General features: G+C 49.0%; 2 protein-coding genes across 7 annotated transcripts in view; one reads left to right on the top strand and one right to left on the bottom strand.

Moving 5' to 3' along the window:
- The window catches only part of LOC137433858 (transmembrane channel-like protein 6), a 95,336-nt gene extending 86,598 nt beyond the window's left edge, over positions 1–8,738 (bottom strand). Inside the window, exon 1 of one of the 4 annotated variants that reach the window (XM_078786011.1) lies at positions 8,615–8,738. The gene's annotated coding sequence lies outside the window, so the exon portion shown is untranslated. Of the gene's footprint in view, positions 1–4,559; positions 4,655–8,557; positions 8,576–8,614 lie in introns of those variants that run through there. The other 3 variants (XM_078786014.1, XM_068126265.2, XM_078786013.1) reach the window with 3 other exon arrangements.
- The window catches only part of TMC7 (transmembrane channel like 7), a 116,430-nt gene that overhangs the window by 32,130 nt on the left and 61,047 nt on the right, over positions 1–23,253 (top strand). Inside the window, exon 1 of one of the 3 annotated variants that reach the window (XM_068126262.2) lies at positions 9,152–9,327. The exons of 1 other annotated variant lie outside the window; for it this stretch is intronic. In XM_068126262.2, the coding sequence (XP_067982363.1) occupies positions 9,276–9,327 (52 nt within the window). In that variant the 5' untranslated portion in view covers positions 9,152–9,275. Of the gene's footprint in view, positions 1–9,151; positions 9,328–23,253 lie in introns of those variants that run through there. One more of the 3 variants, XR_013624799.1, reaches the window with a different exon arrangement.

The following is a 23,253-nucleotide window of genomic DNA, read 5'->3' as shown; positions in this document are numbered from 1 at the left end:
CAACTTGGCTACCCTTTGCTCAACCTCGCTCTCCGTGCGTTCCTCAAGTCGCGCTACCTCGTCGCGTACCACCGCGACCTTTTCGCCCGACTTGCGCCTCATGTCCTCCATCATTTTTGTATTATCCCTTCTTGCCTCTGCTATCCGTTTTTCCACTTCACACCTGGATTCCTCCCTCAATTTTTCCAGATCACACCCGGATTCGTCTGAGATGGCGTCCTTTTTCCAATTATACATTGACTCTTCCATAGAGGCCCTCATTTGTGCCAGAAAATGGACCCAGCCCATTGGTGCTGCGGGCTCGGCTCTCGCCGCCGTGTGCGAGGCGCCATTTTGTGCTCCTGTAACCTCGTGCAAGGTGCCGCCATCTTGTGCGCCTGCAACCCCCTCTACCACACCTTCTTCAACCTCCTCTTCCATTACTCCCAATTGTTCCCTGGGGTCCTGGGTTGACTCTAACCCCTCTTCTATCTCCCCCACCGGCATCCGACCGCCTTGACCATCCATGGCACTATATAAATTTGGTTGTTAAATAATAAATTTTGGCCGCTCGTAATTTCGACCAAATTTTTTTCAATGGATTAAAATTTGGTTGGGGTCCAATCCCACTCCCCGACACCAATTGTTATGGCCAATAGCACAATTTGTGTCCAGAATTTGGTCTAAATAAATTTAGTCCCAGGTTCTAAATCCCACTCCTGACACCAATTGTTACGGATCTCGGAGTACGGCACTCCCGTTAGCAAAGGGGGGGGGGGGGTTAATCCCCTTGTCTTGTTAAGCTGGCCGTCTCTGGTCCTGGAACTATCCCGCTCCTTTGCGGGATGAGATTGGCCAGGGCGATTGGTCAAGGGTTTCCCAAATACCTTCACCAATCTCTCTGCAAAGCAGGGAGATGAGTCCCCGCTCGAACCACGGATATGATGGTAATTGCCGAGCGGTTTAGCAATCCACGATCCGAGCCGTTAACAAAAGGACTAAACCGGCTAAAAGCGGTTGGTCAAATCGTGCCACAGGTACTCAATTGGGAAAAGACTAAAGCGACTGGATGAGAGGAACCAAAGAATAAGAAGGGTGAAGGAAGAACAAATATGGTTTATTCACTAACTACAAGAGGAAACGAAAGAAGGGAATATACAAGAAGAAGGAAATAAAAGGACAGAGGGCAAGCTTATTTAAACAGTCTTAACTTATCACGACCCCAGGACAAACAGACAGACTCACACGGAATGGTAGCTGGTAGGGGAGGAAGGTCCAGGCAGATGGTTCCAGGCGATGGGATGATCCAGGCTCCGGGTTCGCGGGCGAAGAATGGCAGGCAGCTTCGCGTCTCGTTGGCGCGCGACCGGACCTTACGATATGCGAGGGGCTGGAATCCTGCTTACGTCTGGCGTGCCGAATGCTCTCAAAACCACACGGCAGTTCGTATCACATGATCGTCCCAAGCGATCCTCCACGCAATGTTCTTATCATTCGCTGCCTCTGCGCTGTTCTCTAAAGTTTGCCGATCATCTGCTGATCTTCTCTCCTCTCTCGATCTCCCCCACATCTGCTCTGACTTGAAGTCTACTTCTTCTTTTTTGAGGTTTAATGGTGCTTTCAGAGCCGCGAGGCTCTATATACGCCACACACCCTAACATCCAAACAAACCAACCAGGAGGTTAACACGAGAAAAACTAGAGCCTCACACTGCTAACCCCGTCTCTTTGATAAACTTTAAAACTGATCTACAAAACCCAAGATGTTTCAGATCCAGCCAGCAAAAGGCTTCCGGCAGACCTGACCACGTGATCCCCATTCCGCGGACAGAAAGCTGAAGACGAGATCTAGCATTATTATAATGCGGACAAAAGGAAAAAACATGGTCCAGATCTTCGGGAACCTTACACCGATCGCACCACCCCGAGGGATGGCACCCGATCCTGTGAAGATAAAAATTGAGAAAACAATGTCCAATTCTAAGTCGAGATAAGATAGACTGCTCCCTGAGAGGGAGCCGGGGAGACGACCCCAAGGACACGATTGATGGATGCACCTTGCGACACCACCTCCCCTTAGGGGAGTCCCACTGACTTTGCCATATAACATTAATTTTCTGTTTAATTAAATTAGAGAGGTCTGCCTGGCCGAGCGGAACCGGGGTTTTGAAATCCAGTTCTAGGGCGCGTTTGGCCGCCTGATCACACACTTCGTTGCCTGCAATGCCCACATGGGCCGGGACCCAGCATAGATCGACGGGTCAAACTTACGAGATGAATTACCTCAGGAACCAATTCGTTCCTACTGCCAGGCTGGAACGACCCAAGCGCTATCAGAGCCGAGAGGGAGTCGGAAAATATGACCATGCTGAGGGGATAAAAGTCTATAATCCATTCAAGAGCCAAAACGATTGCATAAAGTTCTGCCGAAAATACCGACAGGTGGTCTGAAAGCCTGAAAGCTTTGGTCACCTTCACATCAGGGATGCAGAAGGCAGCCGCAGTACGGCCAAGACCCGGATCTTTGGAGCCATCTGTATAAGCATGGAGAGATTGACTCCAGAACTTGTGAATGAATTCCAAAGCCATGTTACTTGTCGCGACGGGATTGTCCCTGTCTGTCATACTCTGTAAATCCAAGTGAATTCTTGGAACCACGAGGGTCCAAGGCGGCCATAGGGACACTTTATTGGCTGTGTTAACCGGGGGGAGGTCCAACCCCAACCCTTTAACCACCCTAACACACTTGAGACCAAAAGGGGGAAGCCGACGGAGATTACCGAGAGCATGATACTCCCAGCAATCCAGGAACAGAGAACTGCCAGGATCATTTACCACGAAGGAAATGCATTTGGACCAGTATTTGAGAATAGACACTTCCCATCGAAGTGACAAAGGCAGCTCACCCGCTTCAACCAGGAGAGCGCTCACTGGAGAGCTTTTAAAGGCACCAAGACATATGCGGAGAGCTTTGGACTGAACTCCTTCCAACCTCCTCCGGATGGACAGGGACATGTCCCAAAAGGCTTGACACCCGTAATCAAAGTGCGAACGTATTAGAGCTCTGTACAAGATAAGGAGGCTATCCTGGTGGGCACCCCAATAAGTACCCGAGATACAACGGAGAAGGTTGAGACCCTTCGAGCACTTAGCTACAAGTTTGGCACAATGGGCATTCCAGGTTAAGCCCTTATCAAAGATCACCCCCAAAAAGGGGACCACCGGAGAGACTTTTAGGGCCATGCCATTGACTGTTAATCTGACGTCCTCAACCTTTCTCTTGAGAGTAAACATTCCAAGCTTAGACTTAGGCCCAGAGATGGCAAAACCCCATTTTGCAGCCCACTGCTCAATACTGACAACATCAGCCTGAAGGCGATTGGAGATGAACGCACAGTTCCTGCCCCGAACCCAGATAGCTATATCATCGGCAAACAAAGACAAATTGCCCCGCACCCCTGCAAGAGAGGCAACATCATTTATCATTATGTTGAAAAGGGTGGGACTAATACAACTACCCTGAGGAATACCCTTTTTAGTGAGAAACACGGAGGACAGAGCAGCACCAACACGCACTTGAAAAGATCTGTCAGACAGGAAATCACGGACCCACCAGAAAAGTCTGCCCCTGATGCCTAACTGGTGAATCTTAAACAGAAGACCGTCCCTCCAGACAGAACTGACTTGAAGTAGTTCGCGGCGGCGCTTTTATTACCTGCCTCGCGTATCAAGCCGCGTCCGCTTCACTACGCCTACCGGTGAACATGCCTCGGCCTGGATTGGTCACGAGGGTTCATCGGTACCTCCCCTCGTGACGTGTTGATGGGGCCACGCCTATGTTCCTGGCCGCTCCTCCCTTCTTCTCCCACTCTGCCACGTGGCTTATGGCGGCTTGGGGCGAGCTTCAGCTCAAAGGCAGCGAACGCTGCTGGCAGAGGCGCGCCATACAATTTGGAGAGGGTAAAGCTGCAAAATGAATAGGAATGGGAATTTGAAAAGGGGCCTAGGTTATTTGATCAATACAACGCAGAGTCAAACTATTGGGAACAAATCCTTACCTGAAACACATACGAATGAAATAACTAAAGAAGAAGCCTATGGTTTGCTACATGTTGCTCGTGGCCTAACTAGGGTGCGACCTTTTAACGTTACAAAGGTAATATTTACAAGTTGTTATTTACAGTATTTACTAGTGTAGGATTCTCAAAACCGCAACAATATATATATCCCACTGATCGGCTGATATACATCTGGTTCAAAATCTAATCAGCTTGTTCTTGTCACCTAACCACCTGGTACACCAAGTTTCGTCCGAATTCATCCATAACTTTTTGAGATATCCTGCTATGTCTAGCTTTTGGCACCATCTCTCAATGGTGAAGAGTCACTTTAAAAATTAAAAAAAATCTCGAATCTGGATCCGGATTCGAATCTTTCCTTCCATGTCACACATCCAACCTGCTCACCAAGTTTCGTCCGAATTCGTCTACAACTTTTTAAGATATCGTACAATATATCGTGTTTGGCCCTGTCTCTCAATTGTGAAGAATCGCTTCGGTAATAATTAGTAAGTATTCTTACATTCTTGTTGAAAGAAAACTGTGTACACTCCTTGATGCTGCACCCACAGCTCATAAATGTTGTCGGGATTGAAAGGAAATGTAATGAAGTTTTAATACGAGGATATAGTAGTGCAGCGGCATAGCAAACCAATTGTGCATTTTGTGATGGAAGCACCAAATTTGGCAGAATGATAGAATATTATATGGAGAACATTTTCAGATATGGAACCACTTTGGAATTCACCCCAATGTGGCCGCCATATTGGATTTCAAAATGGCGGCTTAAAAATCTTTAATTACAAATATTTCTGGTTCTATACCAGCTACAGCCTTGATTTTAGTGTCTGCATGTACAAACTTGAGGTCAAGGAATTGAATGGTTCTACTTAGAAGTTGATTTACTGACGCCATATTGGATTCCAAGATGGCGGCTTCCGAAAATCTGCTGACCGATATCTCTGGTTCTATGCCAGCTAGATACTTGATTCTGGTGTCTAGATGTACATTTCTGAGGTCAATGAATTGAATGGTTGTATTGAAATATGTTTTAATGCATATAAGCAACTGATAATCCCATATTACGTTGACATTGTATACACACGTTCAGCAAGAGAACTAGCGAGCGTATTGCATCAAGTCATGCCAAGTGTCACAGTTCCAACTCAATGTGAGCAGTCACCATCACAGGCACACAGTGCTGTGCATTTCAGAGCTGCTTTCTTGCACTTGCATCTCCCACTGCAACCGTTTTCGCACCCACAACAGATGAGTTCATAGCAGGATTTGGCAGCTTCTGGTAGTGTTGTCCACAGAGGATCGAACTGTCCGTCATTGTCCACCCACCCCCAGTCGCATGGTGATGGGAGATAGCAGTGTGGGACAAGAGACTGTCCCCAACAATGTCCACCCTGGTAATGTCCACAGTGGCCCAGTACTGAAACTGTGGACATGCCGCTGCTCTCTGGTCACACCATGCCTCGAACTCCAATGGTTCCTCATCTCTTGCAGTTGCTCTTTCGTTGTATATGTCATATGCACGATGCTGCAGTATGTGTAGGGCAGCAACAGTTACTTGGTGGGCGCGTCTTGTACGGCTGACGTGAGCTGCACGCAAGAAGGAGTCTGCTGTGCCAGCTGTTGCTATCTCTGCCTGAACCAATGCCTGTGTCCAACCGCTGTCTTGCAGCCAGTCTCCTGCTGTCTTCAAAGCTGCCATCTCTGTGTGTAGACCACCCAGCATGACCACAAAGAGATCTTCACCATGTGTGTCTGGCCAGTTCCATTGCACCTGCTTGGCGATCGCATAAAGTGGTTGGTCCAGTGTGACGACGGGTATCTGTCCAGGGTTTAGCTCATTGATCGCTGCTTTCACGACATCCATGGCATGGCGGATCATTGGCACTGAGTGGGCTTGGTCATGGAAGAGGGGAAGCAAGGCAGTGGGTGTGACTGTGATACTAGTATCCTTGGCCGATTGGTTCTCTGCGTGATGTGCAGCCCAAGAAATGTTTCCTGGATTCTGTGTGTCACCACTGTCACATGCATCCTTCACAGTCTGGAGCCACCTCTTCTCTTTATCCAGTTCAGCTTGTGCAGGATTCCTCTGCAGCAACGCCTGGGTTCCAGCTGGTACAGGGTGGCTTTTGGCAAGTGAACTAACTGGTTGTACATCTGTGTAATACCGTGGAAGGTCCTCCACAGTCTTGACATTTGAGACACCCCCGATGATGACAATACCTCGGTCTGTGCCTTGATTGTCATAGTCTGGATGTTGTATCAATGAAATACCAGTTCCGTGGAAGGAGTCGTGTGCTGTCGTAGAACTGGGATTGTGGTCTATATTATCCACAGCTGATGTGGTGAACACTCCACCGCGGAGCTTTGGGGGACAGACCACCTTCTCCGCCCGAAAGCACTGACAGACCCCGTTGCCCAGCTCTGCAGAGATCCGTAGCACTCTATCATAGGCAATGCTGATCCCTAGTCCAGATAATGTGTCAACCAGTTCCCTCTTTCTCGTATGGGCTTGAAGCATCAAGCCAAGATATATTGGCAAAGGAGTCTCTTGACTAATGCTGTGTCGTACGTCTGTGCCTGCACCTCTCCTCTCATGCTTCACACTGTTGTATTTGAGAAGTTGAGCTATTGTCACAGACGCCGATGCCGATGACTGACATGCCTGATCTTTGATGCCTGCGCCCTCTAAAATCATGGAGACCATTGTCAGCAGCAGTTGTGGCACAGACTCTTCTTGACATTTGTTTGAGAAGGACCCATTGAAAGGCTGAGATGACTGGAACATATCCTTCCTTATAATCCCTGCAGCTCGTGCCAGGTGCACAACATCACTGTCAATATCATGTTGACATGCCTTGGCTAATGCACTGCCAATGTCTTCCTGAAACACCAGCAGGACATCTCTTCCCTGCCTGTGCTCCTGCAGATCAGGGAAGTGTGCCAGGATACGCTCCTTGAGTCTGGTTGTATGGACTCGTGTTTCCAGCACAACTCCGAACTGTTCCATTCTCATTGTGTAGAGCTTGGTGAGGTCTGCCATCTTGAATACAGGAGCAGTGTCTTCTTCTTTAGCAGTTTCCTCTATGTACGTTACCAGTTCAGCAAGGACTATTGCTGAAATGACATCTACCGTGCTCTGGCTTTGCTCAGCAAGCTTTTTTGCTGCCCTCACACGGTTGTATAGGGATGTCAAACATTTCTTATGGTACTTGGCCTCTCTTGCGACCATGTCCCCAGCACTCCGTTGGGCTAACAAAGTGGTATCCTGAAGAAACTCTGCAGCCTTGCGAACGTGTTTATCTAGTTCCAATGTCGCTGCTTGATGAAACTCCAAACCAAGCTCTTGCTGGCAGAAGAAGCACAAATTGTCGCATATGCTATCAACACAAGCTGCCTGAGACCTAGTAAGCTTGTACTTATCTGTGATTGTACTGGGGATAGGGCTTCCCTCTGAATGACTTCTCTTCTGTACCCGCTGTAGCTTGGTAGTGTTATATTTCACCCTGCATGACTTGTGCCACTTGGCTTGGTGGGCAGCTAGAGTGGCAGCTATCCCTTGGCCTTCATCCAGTCGTTGCAAGTCCACGTCTTGTGGCAGCTTGCCTAGTTTATTGAATGCTGATAGATTGTCTTCAAGTGTCTTGTATCCAGCACCTGCATCAGTTCTTTTCGTGACAGCAGGACACTGTAGGGACTCTCCTATATCAACTTGACACAGAACACAGAGTTCCCAGTCCAGTGGCGTCTTTGGCGTTGAAGTTACATGCTTGGTAACATGAACTAACTTGAACTGCTTCGACATGATTGAAACCTGGATGGAGCAAACAAAAAAGTCGTTTAATTAGGGGTTAATCAACGGACCAGCATGTTTTATCTACAGGACAATACACGACCCCCCCTGAAATTTGACACCAAATGACCTCTTTTAGGGGTATTTTTGGCCGAAATTTTCAAATTTTTCACTCCCCAGACCCCTAGATGTTCCCTTGAGCTCAGAATCGCCGCTGTAATGTGTCTACTGATGTTAGAAAAGATATAGGGTGAATGGGGCAATAATTGTGCCTGTAGGATTTGTTTCCGCCACCCCCCCTAAGGGTTACAGATTTTTAAAGCCGCCATTTTGAAATCCAATATGGCGGCGACCTTGGGTGAATTTCAAAGTGGTTCCATATCTGAAAATGTTCTAAATATAACATTCTATCATTGTGCCAAATTTGGTGCTTCCATCACAAAATGCACAATTCTTCTTAAATTTTTGCTATGCCGCTGCACTATAGAGGTGTGACTGGGTGAGATAATATGGGAAGGTACTTAAACGGAGCATGCGAGGACAAAGAGGGGAGGGATCATTACGTCCCACCTTATTTGCGTACGTAATAAATGTATTACCCAAAAACCTTGATGAACAAATTTATACCCCTTATCACGTGGTACAGACATTGGCCATGTTAATTGTTTTGAAGCCGTCACGACGAAGTCACCACGTGATCACCACGTTACCTGTAGCTCGAGTCCCTATACAGGGACTCTACCTGTAGCCAATAGGTAATACTGCACCTGCTGAAAAAGGTGAAGCTTGCCGGCACCGTGGCACGTCATGTCATGCCTGGTGTTGCGTCATAAATTCACGTATTTCTCACGGGGAGGAACAGTAAGTAAATATGGAAATTCACAAAGACGTAGTTCCGGCGTTGCATCATCAATGGCAAGATAATTACCGTTGCGCACCTCGTCATGAACCGCACGTGGAAACGCCCATTGCTGTCCCAATTGAACACCTGGCTCACGTTGTGTGCAACCCAGGTTCATAGCTCATATGTACCTTGCGATTTATGTACAAGCTCCTCCACAAGTCTGGGATTCATTTAGAAGTTAAAAATTAAACAAATTTAATAAGAAAGGACAATGCAGACAAAGTTCAGAGAAGACGTCATTAACTCACAATCGGTTAAAAATGCATTTTAAAAGTTCGGCACCTCGCAGGTACTTACACCCTAAACCCAGGTGCATCGATGCAGAAGATTAAAAGTACTGAAAATAAGTTAAATAATAATTTTGGCTCCACCCCTTCGCCTGACGCCCCACCCCCTGGTTACCGTGATATGACGTCATTTTGAGTTTGCGGTTTGTGGAGGCGTGGACAAGTTCTGTGTTGCCTGGGTAAAGTCTGCGGGAGAGATAGTTAAACGGTGTTTGGGAGGTGAAAACGGACGTCTGCATGGCCGTGTACACGTCGCGTACGGCGTCCAACGACACCTTGGACACGATTGGTGAGACACGCGAGTTGCGCGCTGGGAATGCCCTCTGGAGTTTGGGAATCCAACTCGGCTTGTGCTTCGTGTTTGAGCGTTCGCTCGTACTTTTAGAATTACCCGTGGCGTGCAGTGACGGGGTCTTTGTTCTGCTTTGTTGTGTTACGTGGTCAGAGTGCGTTGCCTTCAATTCGCAAACTTTCATATCCCAAAAAAACAAATTATAACAGGGTTGAGAGACTTCTGTTGCAAAGAAAACACGATATGTGCAGCAGCGCAAGTTTGAGTCCAATCCAGTTAGGTACAATATATGGTGGAATTTCGATCCCTCCCTCTCTCAAAATCCCAACAATGCTCCCAACCATTCCATCCTCATTCCTGCACCCACCTCCCCCAACCATTCCATCCCTCGACCCACCTCCCCCAACCATTCCATCCTCATTCCTGCACCCACCTCCCCCAACCATTCCATCTCTCGACCCACCTCCCCCAACCATTCCATTCTCATTCCTGCACCCACCTCCCCCAACCATTCCATTCTCATTCCTGCACCCACCTCCCCCAACCATTCCATTCTCATTCCTGCACCCACCTCCCCCAACTATTCCATTCTCATTCCTGCACCCACCTCCCCCAACCATTCCATCCCTCCACCCACCTCCCCCAATCATTCCATCCCTCCACCCACTTCCCCCAACCATTCCATCCCTCCACCCATTCCCCCCAACCATTCCATCCCGCCACCCACCTCCCCCAACCATTCCATCCCTCCACACACCTCCCCCAATCATTCCATCCCTCCACCCACTTCCCCCAACCATTCCATCCCTCCACCCATTCCCCCCAACCATTCCATCCCGCCACCCACCTCCCCCAACCATTCCATCCCGCCACCAACCTCCCCCAACCATTCCATCCCACCACCCACCTCCCCCAACCATTCCATCCCTCCACCCATTCCCCCCAACCATTCCATCCCTCCACCCACCTCCCCCAACCATTCCATCCCTCCATCCAGCTCCCCCAACCATTCCATCCATCCACCCACCTCCCCCAACCATTCCATCCCTCCACCTATTCCGCCCAACCATTCCATCCCTCCACCCACCTCCCCCAACCATTCCATCCCTCCACCCACATACCCCAACCGTTACAACCCTCCACCCACGTCCCCCAACCATTCCAACCCTCCACCCACGTCCCCCAACCATTCCAACCCTCCACCCACCTCCCCCAACCATTCCATCCCTCCACCCACCTCCCCCAACCATTCCATCCCTCCACCCACATCCCCCAACCGTTCCAAACCTCCACCCACCTCCCCCAACCATTCCATCCATCCACCCACCTCCCCCAACTATTCCATCCCTCCACCCACCTCCCCCAACCGTTCCAACCCTCCACCCACCTCCCCCAACCGTTCCATCCCTCCACCCACCTCCCCCAACCGTTCCATCCCTCCAACCATTCCATCCCCCCAACCATTCCATCCCTCCACACATTCCCCCAACCATTCCATCCCTCCACCCATTCCCCCCAACCATTCCATCCCTCCACCCACCTCCCCCAACCATTCCATCACTCCACCCACCTCCCCCAACCGTTCCATCCCTCCACCCACCTCCCCCAACCGTTCCATCCCTCCACCCACCTCCCCCAACCGTTCCATCCCTCCACCCACCTCCCCCAACCGTTCCATCCCTCCACCCACCTCCCCCAACCATTCCATCCCCCCAACCATTCCATCCCTCCACACATTCCCCCAACCATTCCATCCCTCCACCCATTCCCCCCAACCATTCCATCCCTCCACCCATTCCCCCCAACCATTCCATCCCTCCACCCACCTCCCCCAACCATTCCATCACTCCACCCACCTCCCCCAACCATTCCATCCCTCCACCCACCTCCCCCAACCATTCCATCCCCCCAACCATTCCATCACTCCACCCATGCCCTCCAACCATTCCATCCCTCCACCCACCTCCCCCAACCATTCCATCCCCCCAACCATTCCATCCCTCCACCCACCTCCCCCAACCATTCCATCCCTCCACCCACCTCCCCCAACCATTCCATCCCTCCACCCACCTCCCCCAACCATTCCATCCCTCCACCCACCTCCCCCAACCATTCCATCCCTCCCCCCACCTCCCCCAATCATTCCATCCCTCCACCCACTTCCCCCAACCATTCCATCCCTCCACCCATTCCCCCCAACCATTCCATCCCTCCACCCACCTCCCCCAACCATTCCATCCCTCCACACACCTCCCCCAACCATTCCATCCCGCCACCAACCTCCCCCAACCATTCCATCCCGCCACCCACCTCCCCCAACCATTCCATCCCTCCACCCATTCCCCCCAACCATTCCATCCCTCCACCCATCTCCCCCAAGCATTCCATCCCTCCATCCACCTCCCCCAACTATTCCATCCATCCACCCACCTCCCCCAACCATTCCATCCCTCCACCTATTCCCCCCAACCATTCCAACCCTCCACCCACCTCCCCCAACCATTCCATCCCTCCACCCACCTCCCCCAACCATTCCATCCCTCCACCCACATCCCCCAACCGTTCCAACCCTCCACCCACCTCCCCCAACCATTCCATCCATCCACCCACCTCCCCCAACTATTCCATCCCTCCACCCACCTCCCCCAACCGTTCCAACCCTCCACCCACCTCCCCCAACCGTTCCATCCCTCCACCCACCTCCTCCAACCGTTCCATCCCTCCATCCACCTCCCCCAACCATTCCATCCCCCCAACCATTCCATCCCTCCACACATTCCCCCAACCATTCCATCCCTCCACCCATTCCCCCCAACCATTCCATCCCTCCACCCACCTCCCCCAACCATTCCATCACTCCACCCACCTCCCCCAACCATTCCATCCCTCCACCCACCTCCCCCAACCATTCCATCCCTCCACCCACCTCCCCCAACCATTCCATCCCCCCAACCATTCCATCACTCCACCCATGCCCTCCAACCATTCCATCCCTCCACCCACCTCCCCCAACCATTCCATCCCTCCACCCACCTCCCCCAACCATTCCATCCCCCCAACCATTCCATCACTCCACCCATGCCCTCCAACCATTCCATCCCTCCACCCACCTCCCCCAACCATTCCATCCCTCCACCCACCTCCCCCAACCATTCCATCCCCCCAACCATTCCATCACTCCACCCATGCCCTCCAACCATTCCATCCCTCCACCCACCTCCCCCAACCATTCCATCCCTCCACTCACCTCCCCCAACCATTCCATCCCCCCAACCATTCCATCACTCCACCCATGCCCTCCAACCATTCCATCCCTCCACCCACCTCCCCCAACCATTCCATCCCCCCAACCATTCCATCACTCCACCCATGCCCTCCAACCATTCCATCCCTCCACCCACCTCCCCCAACCATTCCATCCCTCCACCCACCTCCCCCAACCGTTCCATCCCTCCACCCACCTCCCTCAACCATTCCATCCCTCCACCCACCTCCCCCAACCATTCCATCCCTCCACCCACATCCCCCAACCGTTCCAACCCTCCACCCACCTCCCCCAACCATTCCATCCATCCACCCACCTCCCCCAACCATTCCATCCATCCACCCACCTCCCCCAACCATTCCATCCCTCCACCCACCACCCCCAACCGTTCCAACCCTCCACCCACCTCCCCCAACCATTCCATCCATCCACCCACCTCCCCCAACTATTCCATCCCTCCACCCACCTCCCCCAACCGTTCCAACCCTCCACCCACCTCCCCCAACCATTCCATCCCTCCACACATTCCCCCAACCATTCCATCCCTCCACACATTCCCCCAACCATTCCATCCCTCCACCCATTCCCCCCCAACCATTACATCCCTCCACCCACCTCCCCCAACCATTCCATCACTCCACCCACCTCCCCCAACCATTCCATCCCCCCAACCATTCCATCACTCCACCCATGCCCTCCAACCATTTCATCCCTCCACCCACCTCCCCCAACCATTCCATCCCTCCACCCACCTCTCCCAACCATTCCATCACTCCACCCACCTCTCCCAACCATTCCATCACTCCACCCACGCCCCTCAAACCCCGTACACTCCATGAATATGTCTTTTATTCCCCTCACATTACTCTAACTTCAACCCTTTTTTTTTTTTGCTTTCTCTCTCATATTTATGGCCTTGCACCATGTCGCAGCCTCCCCTGACTCCAAGACCCGGGGGTGGTGCCAATTTCCGACCCAGCTACAGCTTGCACAGATGTTTTGCTTCGATAGTCATTGGAAAAGAGCAACCACCTGTTAGACAACAACAAAAAAACCAACAGCCACAAAATGTAGTCCATGTTATGAACAGCACCAGATAATTTTTATCAATTTAACGACTGCAGGTTTTGAAAAACTACATGCCTGGTAGTCTCAGACAAGTGTCAATTGATACCGAACAACTACGTAAAAGACGCCTCACACAGCTGCCTGGCAAGATAAGTCGTTTGTTTTCTCGCAAGACTTAAAGAGAGCATCTATTGGTTCGAGTTTTGTTAAAATACAATTATTTTGCTATCAAAGAACATTCCCGGGTCCGGGCATTTCACTTCAACCAATTCCCCAAAAATACGCAGAACCATTTGGTGGTATAACTGTAATAAAATGATATACGATACTGTATTATAAAAAATAGGGATGCATGTCCTCACCGAGGCCCCCCAATCATCGCACCTTAAAATGGGATGTGTCGATTTCACATTAAAATGGCGAAATAATATTTTTATATCGTAGAGATAAATATGAAGGTGGTGGAGATTATATACATAAATAATCCAAAGTTGTGTGTTGGTAGTACAGATGGTAAAGTGTGTATAAATAAATAATTCCAAGATGTGTGTTGGTAGTTGTAATGGTAAAGTATATATAAACAAGAAAGGGCAATCGAAGATTGAAGACCCTCGCCAGGATGTGTTTTCAGTGGTTTTAAGGCTTTTGTGTTAAAAACAAATATGGCGGCCGATCCACGTGACCGATGAGGTCATCATTTTAGTTTGTTTTTTTTTCCACCGATTTATCCCCAGATGATGCTCAAGAAATTTCATCTTGATCGATGAAGTTTTGTACTTGTCGAATTATGATGTCATAATGGAGGCACCAATGACATAATCATTAACATATTTTATTCTCCATGGAGAGTTCTTTACAATGAGCCATGTCTCAATTTTTTCCATGCAGCACTTTCAGAGATATAGAGGTGCAAAGTTTTTCGGTTTTTCCAAGATGGCGCCCATACCACGTGACCTATGCCGTCATAATTATCATTTAAATATTATACAGGCGGAGTTGCACCTGTGGTGGAAATTTCCTGTCAATCGGACTAACGGTTGCCGAGAAAATCATATTTATTCTGTGCGGACAAACAGACAAACAGACGAACGGACTCAAATGCAATACCCTCTCCTGCAAGGGTAATAAATAATGGTTCCCACAAGCATATGTATATGATGCTCTACTTTGCTTTAAATAAATTAAATTCCCAAATTGTACCCAATCCCAAAATTATTTGGACATATTACATACGTGTGCGCCGAATATGAAAGAAATGCTCCGTTAGACGAAATAAATTCTCCTCATTTAGTCTAGGACCTGGCTTATATATGTATGCACATAATTTAGGAGAGGATAACTCAACTGTTATAGGCTAATATGACCCCAAGTAACAACTTGGGATGTGTGCCAAAATCTCTATCCGGGACGAAAAGCCCGAAAATGACCACGCCCTTTTAAAAATTACCACGCCCATTTTCATCAGAAGTGCTACTTCCGACATAGCTGTATCTTCGAAACCGTTGGAGCTACAGATTTTCTGAGGTGCTCAAAATGTTCAGAATGGCCATGTTTAGGGGGATCATAGAAGAGTGTAAAATTTATAATTTGATATTTTACGAGAAAATGGCTAAAAACCGTTAGGTCTCATCTGACCCCTGAAGACCTGTATTCTGTCATATTCTATAACACCTTTTTCTTCTTCTTCTATAAAAGGATGCTTTCGACTTGCTCACCAAATCTATTCATTGCAAAAAAAAATTCCATCTCTTATAGTGCATCTTTCATTCATTCCCTAAACTCTCCAGCACTCCATCCTCCCTCCAGCGTCCTCAAACGTATTTTTGACTCGAATGTCTCAAGAAACTCATTTTGCAATAAATGTTCGTTTCCCATTAATCGTACACTTTTCAAAATCCCATCACCCCAAAATCCCATTTCCCATCACCCCTCCCCTCTAAATCTACCCCCTTGCCCCTCCCCTCCAAATCATCCCCATCACCCATCTCTTTCAAATCTTCCCCCTTGCTCCTCCCCTCCAAATCTTCCCAATCACCCATTCCTTTCAAATCTCCCCCCACACCCCTCCCCTCCGAGACTCTCCCTCGCTCCTCCCCTCCTAGACTCCCCTCTCACCCCTCCTCCTCAAAGCGTCCTCCCCGCTTCTTCCCCCTTCCAACTTTCACCTTCATCTCCCTCAACCTTCTGCCTCGCTCTTCCCCCTCGTCAAATAACACCTCACTGCGCCTCTCCCAATCACCATCAAACCTTTTGTCTGCCCCATTCTTCCCTTTCTCCAAGCTATTCTGTAATCTCCGACACACCTTCAACAGCTCTCCCTACCTCTGCCTCCTCTTCCACATCTTACCCTACCGCTCACCCCCCCCCCCCCCTGTTCTGTATCCGATGCTCCCCCTTCCTCTTCCTTAACAGTATGGACCTCAAACATCCGGGGCCTTCGCTCAAACTTGTCTGATCTCTCCATACAGGTTGCTTCTGACAAACCAGAAGTGATCTGCTTAACAGAAACTTTCCTCCTTCATGATGTCTCTGATTCCTTGGTATCTCTCCCAGGTTACTCCCTCCTCCGGTATGATAGACCTGAGCCTCGTCTTGGAGGTGGGGTTGCTATCTTTATAAAAAACTCTCTTCCTCACTCGCCCTGCACTGCCCTCTCTCCACCTCACCCCCAGGAATACCTTTGGCTACGGCTTCCCCTTCGCTCCCACCTTTTGTTCATATGTGTGTTGTACCATCCACCAAACAGTGATGACTCCATCTACATCTCGCTGTCTGATAATATGGACCAACTTCTATCTACCCATCCCAACTCTCTCTTCCTCATATGTGGTGATTTCAATTGTCACCATGCCAGTTGGCTGGGTGTGGGTACCTCTCTCACCAGCCATGGCTCTTCAGCAAAGGTCTTCTGCGACTCACTGGGACTGACACAATCTGTCAATTTCCCGACCCGGATTTCAGTCAACGGAGCATCTTCTCTTCTGACTCCGCACGTGAAAAAGCTGAATGCCTCAACTCTGTGTTTGCCTCTAAATCTTGTGTCCCAAACCCATCCCTCTCTGTACCCAGTCGTACCCAGCTGCTCCTGGACTCTGTGTCCTTTCCTCCTGACAAGGTGGAAAAGTTTCTGTCAACCCTCGACTCGGATTCTGCAACTGGACCTGACGGCATCAGCCCACGGGTCCTAAAATCCTGTTCTTCCGCTCTTTCACTCCCTCTCTCTGTTCTCTTCACCCTCTCTTTTGCTCAAGGTCATCTTCCATCTGCTTGGAAATCTGCCAACATCACCGCTTTGCACAAAAAGGTGCAAAAACAGATCCCAGCAACTACAGACCAATCAGCCTTCTCCCAATTATCAGCAAAGTCATGGAATCCATCATTGCTTCAGATATGAAATCTTTCCTCTTCTCCAATGGCTTGATCTCTGATCATCAATTTGGTTTCAGACCTGGACACTCTACTCTGGACATGCTGCTTCTGCTTTCTCAACAATGGATGGAGGTCCTCAATGCCAAACAGGAAATTAGAGCAGTCTCCCTTGACATATCACGTGCCTTCGATACGGTCTGGCACCCCGCTCTGCTCACCAAACTCTCCTCTTTTGGTATCCATGGAAATCTCCACGCATGGCTGGCGGACTTCCTCTCTAGTCGTAGTCAACGTGTGGCCCTGAATGGGTTTCTCTCATCTCCTCTTCCTGTTCAGGCTGGAGTTCCACAAGGCAGTGTTCTGGGCCCTGTGCTTTTTCTGGTCTTCATCAATGATCTCTCTGACTCTCTTGAAAATCCTCTGTATCTCTTTGCTGATGATTCTACTCTCTGTCGCTCCATTCTTCATCCCTCAGATCGGCAGTCTGCAGCCTCCTCACTCTCTGCAGACCTGGACAAAATCACAGACTGGGCAAACAAGTGGAACATGTCTTTCAATCCTGACAAATCTCACACTCTTACGATGTCTCTCCGAAAAGACCGACTGGACAACCCTCCCATCCACTTTCTGAATAATCCTCTCCAAGAAGTTCTGTCACTCAAGCTTTTGGTCTCACCATCTGCCATGATCTTTCCTGGGAAAACCACATTTCAAATCTGGCCTCCAAAGCCAGTCGCCGACTGGGCATCCTCCGTCGTGCGAAGTTCTTCCTTGGCACACCTGAGCTCCTCACCACATACAAGGCTTTCATCCGCAGCTCAATGGAATACTGCTCTCCCCTCTGGGTTGGTGCTCCTGCCTCACACCTAGCTCGTCTTCACGCTGTTGAAACCAAAGCATTCAGAATCATTCGAATCTCCCTTGATGAAGCTAACTCCAAGGGCCTCTCACTCACTCACCACAGGCAGGTTGGTGGTCTTTCCGTCTTCTACCGACTCCTCTCTTTCCTTGCCCCCCCCCCCCCCCCCCCCCCAGCTCTCTCTGGGCTCTGTCCCGCAAATATTCCTACAGGTCGCACAAGATCTGCCTGCAACCCTCTTATGGTCAAACTGCCAAAATCAAGACTCTCTGCTCACCTTCACTCCTTCATGCCTCTTTTCTCCTGCCTCTGGAACAAACTCCCTCACTCTCTTCAATCTCACTCCACCCTCCAGGTCTTTAAAACAGCTGTTCACCACCATCTCTTGTCTTCCCCCATCCAAAACCTTGATCTTTTCTACCCCCGCTAATTTCACCCAATTCCACTTTTTTGAAATACCAACTTCTGTCCTGGAGGTCCTTGGTGTCCTTGTGTTTTATACTTCTCCCTCCCCCCCACCCCCTTCCCACGCCCTCCTCCCCCCAAGCCCTCTCCCTTCCACACATCTCCCTGCTCTCAAATGTTGTGTTTGTGTGCTTCCCCTTCTCTCCCCATCTTGTTTTCCGCTCCCTCTTTTTATATAATTTGTTTGTCTGGTTGATTTGTTTGTGAAGTAAATGTTAGCTCTTTCACGAGCCTCGATTCAGTACACACACACACACACACACACACACACACACACACACACACACACACACACACACACACACACACACACACACACACACACACACACACACAAAAGTCAACTTATTACCATACAACTACCTAAATACTGGAATTGCCATATATTTATTAACTTAAACTTTCCGGACTTGGAGCAAAGTTAGAACATTTGTGTCATCTACTAGAGTTTAACTGACAATTTGGAATTTGAACAATACAAGGGATTTTTTTAAAAGAAAGAAAGCGAGCATTTGGTTAATATAAAGAAATACTATTTTCAATCATTACATACTATTATCAATGGAATGTGAACTTAAAATAAAAAACAAAAAACAAAACATTACTTTAGTAAGCAGCAGTATCTAGAGAGCATAAATGTTTCAAAGATCAGCAGGGAAATTGTCCAACAGCGAACAATACAACTTTTGACCCCAATTATCCCCCCCACTCACTTTGGCAGGCCGGTTGTAGCACTGCTCTAGCGCCTGGTCAAAGGGCACTCCACTACCTTTCTTGGTGGTGTTCACGACAAATCCACCGTTCATGTCGGAGTCGTAGAGGAGTGGGAACTTATCTTTCAGTTGATAGCAGTCCTGCAGGAATAGTGGTGTCCATCGACAGTAGTTTGTTCTCCCAAAAAAGAAGAACAGTGACGTTGCCCTCTCCATAGCACTGAGGTAGAGAATCCAGTCTCCAGAGCGCAGAGAATTGGTCAGATCCCTGACTATTGGGAACAGGTCGGAAACGTATGTGTTCCAGTAATCAAAGGACTGGGACAGCGATGCTCTTTCCTTAAGGTAGACTTGAAAGGCTGCTTTGATGGTGTCAGCGCGCTCCTTTGTGGTGTTCCATTCTTCGCCCGTGAGCTCTTTGGACTGACAGTTGACCTGCACTGCCTCTAGTTCCGTTCGTCTCAGGGTATTTGGAGAGGAATGCTTCCAACATCATAGATGTGAGGACCTCGTGTATCATTGAATGGGCAGTGCGGGCCCTGGAATAGTGGGAACCGGAGATCACGGTGTTGATGACATCAGTACCATAGCACTCTGTCTCAACTAGAACAGCAAAAGTTCCAGAGGGTTCCAGGTATGTACCAAGACAGGCGAACACAATCTTCTCCATATGAAACCCACCTAGACCAAGGAATATGTTGTTAAACTGGTCTGGTTTCATGAGCTGGATTTCCTTGGCAATACGGTACACACCTTCGTCGGCCCACAACCCACCATAGGTATCACCCTTCTGTTTCAGCGCATCCTGAAAGTTAATCATCGTGGTGAGGATTGCATTGCATTGTATGTTGTAGCTGGATAGGGAAGGATGGAGGTAAGAATTGTGGTGGTTGGATGAAAGTTGCAATTCACGGTTGCACTTCTCACAACTGTAAATCCTGGGACATAGTCACTCTCATGTGTCGCTATTTTGGAGAAGCGATTGACTATCCACAGAAAATAGTCCGAATTTATTGACTTTGTGGACTCATGAAGTCTGTTGCTGTGGCGGAACTGTCAGTTGTTGTGGGAGAGGGGTCTGTTGACATATCCGAGACTTCTGCTGCTGCAGTAGTGGATCCCGTTGTGTTGGGAGTGGCCTCTGCTGCCATGGCGATGGGGCATGTTGTCAAGGGTGAGGGGTCTGTTGCCGTGGAAGTGTGTATCACATCAGATACGACAGTGGTGGTCTCTGTTGCTGAGGTAGAGGGTTCTGCTGCTGTAGTAGAGACTGTTGTTGGATCAACAACTGTTGCTGGGGCTATCAGGCCCAGTGTAGTAGAATTGGAGAGGGTCTCTGATACCTTGTAGTTGGTGGGTATCTCCCCGCGCTCCTTCACTGCCCCCATCCTGATGAGCTGTTGGCAACTGACTTTAGACCTAAGCTTTACTGTGGTTCGGCTCTGAGTGGCAAGGGGCCTTGCAGAGATCTCACTCTCCTCTGATGGTTTCTCCCGATTAATTGGAACATTTTGGAAGAGAACAAGGATGGTATCGTGTGTGGAGCCTGTTCCTGCCAGGGTGCTTTCATTGCGGTCAAAGTTGTCAAATGCCCCATTTAGTGGGCTTGTTGCTTCAAGAACAGCGGGAAGAGGTACTCTGTTGTCACCTGCTGTAGTGATGATCCATTCAGCGAGGTCCACATCAATCCTCTTGACTGTGTTGTAGCTGACACACAATTCCGTGATGGTTAAGAGCGGTCACTAACTCTTTTGATCGTGTCAGACTGTGCACTCCATGAGCCACCATGACATGGAAAGGTGTTGGTTCCTTGCCATCAGTCAGGATGTAGGTGCAGAATTTGAAAGACTACATCAGTCTTCAGCTGAGAGGTTGTTTCCCCCTTGAAAATATAGGAGCAAAACTCCTCCCATCTTGGTGGTGGGTTCTTAATGAATCTGTCCATGGACAGTTGGAGGTCTTGGGGCTCACAGAAGCTCATCTGCAGTCCAAACCTGTATTATTTCAGCTCCTGCGCCAGCTCAGTTGCAACCCGTTTGACAGGTGAAACTCTCAGGGACTCTACCAAGGCCTCTGGAGAACTCTTGGTACAAAGTACCATCTGGTATATTTGTTTGTTATTTGGGTATGTAAAGCAGACGGTGTCTCCATACAGCTCGATAATTAGCTTCTTTACAGCTCTGTTTGACACTATTCCAGCTGAATCTTAATTTAGCCTGTCTCTGATGGAAGTCAGACTGTGTGCTGACCTACTAAAATCAAGCCCAAGGGCTAAAAATCTAGCCTTGAAGGAGTCGTCTCTGGCTGTTACCGAATCCTCCATTTCGAGGTTTTTCAATATTTCCTCAATTTTAGCGTGATATTTATTGAAATAGCCTTTACAACAATGGTCATGATATCGGATATCAGCTGCAAAAACATCATCTAGCTCACACATTGCCGCTGTTTCAGTGTACACTTGGTCCTTGAACAACATGGCTGCATTTAGTAGTTTTTGGGCCATCGGCTTTTCACAGATTCTGAACAATGTGTGTATTTTATTCTGTTTAACTGTCTTGCAACCTGCACCACAAATGATAGACATTTGTAGTTACACTGGACTTAAATCTCTTGCTGCGTCGCTCAACAAACAACAACAACATGCATTTTAAGGCCATTTTCCCTGCAAGAGCGGGGGTTAGCCTTGCGGTCCCCATGACAATCTTCTCCATTTTTCCCTATTTTCTGCATCTCTCCTTGTTAACCCCCTTGCCTGCATGTCTTCTTCCACCGTCTTTAGCCAAGTCTTTCTCGGTCTTCCCCGTCCTCTACTTCCTTCTACATTCATTTCCATCACTCTTCTCAACCAGTCACTTTCATCCTTCCTCAACACATGACCAAACCATCTCAACCTGTTCCTCTTCACAGCATAAATCACAGGCTCTATTCCCATCATCTTTCGCAATTCATTATTTGTCTTCCTCTCTCTCAGCGACACTCCGCACATCCACCGAACCATTCGCCTTTCCAGCCTTCGTTGCTGCTCTACATTCATGACCCATGTCTCGCTCCCATAAATCATAACACTTCGCACACATGCAGCATACACCTTTCCCTTCAGCTTCAACGACACTCCCCTCCTCATCAGCACGCCACTCAGTTCCCGAAACTTCTTCCATGCACATCTCACTCTAGCAACCGTTGCCGAGTCTGATCCACCTTCTCCATTCGGCATGTCTCCGAGATAGCAAAATGTTTTCACACCTTCCAGCTTCACGCCGTCTCCAAGATCCAACTCAACATTTCCTCCATCTGCAGCTCCCTCTGTGCACACCTTACATTTGAATGTAGCTGCCACACTGGTTAATGACCCTCTCAGACCACTACATTTTTGATGAACGCACATTGTACATTGAATGGAGTTCACTCCGACACCCTTCCTGCACACAGCCCATGGCCACTTCCCAGTTCTTTCCACCTCACCACATGCTTTACCACTTGCTATCACCTTCGTCTTTCCTATATTCACCTTCAGACCTTTTGTCTCCATACTTTCCTTCCACTTGTTCATCTTTTCCCTCAGTCCATCCATACTTTCCGCAATCAACACCAGATCATCTGCATACAACTCCCACGGTAAACCCTCCTTTACGGTCTGAGCCAGTACCTCCATCACAGCTACAAATAGTAGTGGACTTAGTACCGACCCCTGATGCACTCCCACCTTCACCTCAAACTCACCACTGTTCCCGTCCTTCGTCCTTACAGTTGTGCGCGCTCTTTTGTACATTGCCATCACAACTCTGATCAACCATTCCTCCACTTCTAACTTCCTCAATGCCCATGTCAATACTTCGCGTGGAACCCTATCGAATGCTTTCTCCAGATCAACAAACCCAAGAAACAACTTCTTCCTCTTCTCCATGTACTTATCCTGCAACTGCCTCACAATAAAGAGCGCGTCTGTCGTTCCTCTTCCTGGCATAAATCCAAACTGCATTTCGTCGATCTTCACCTTCTTCCTTATCCTCCTCTCCAACACCTTTTCCAATACCTTCATTCCATGCTCCAATAACTTTATCGCTCGGTACGAGCCACACTCCAGAGGGTCACCTTTCCCCTTGTATAGAGGGACAAGGGTACTCAGTTCCCAATCCACTGGAATGCGGCCTTCTTTCACCCCCAGATTACAGATCTCTGTCATT

This window comes from Myxine glutinosa, chromosome 10, assembly GCF_964187855.1.
Source record: "Myxine glutinosa chromosome 10, kmMyxGlut1.1, whole genome shotgun sequence".
In the NCBI taxonomy this organism is placed as follows: Eukaryota; Metazoa; Chordata; class Myxini; order Myxiniformes; family Myxinidae; genus Myxine; species Myxine glutinosa.
This window is presented reverse-complemented; position numbering and strand designations above follow the sequence as displayed.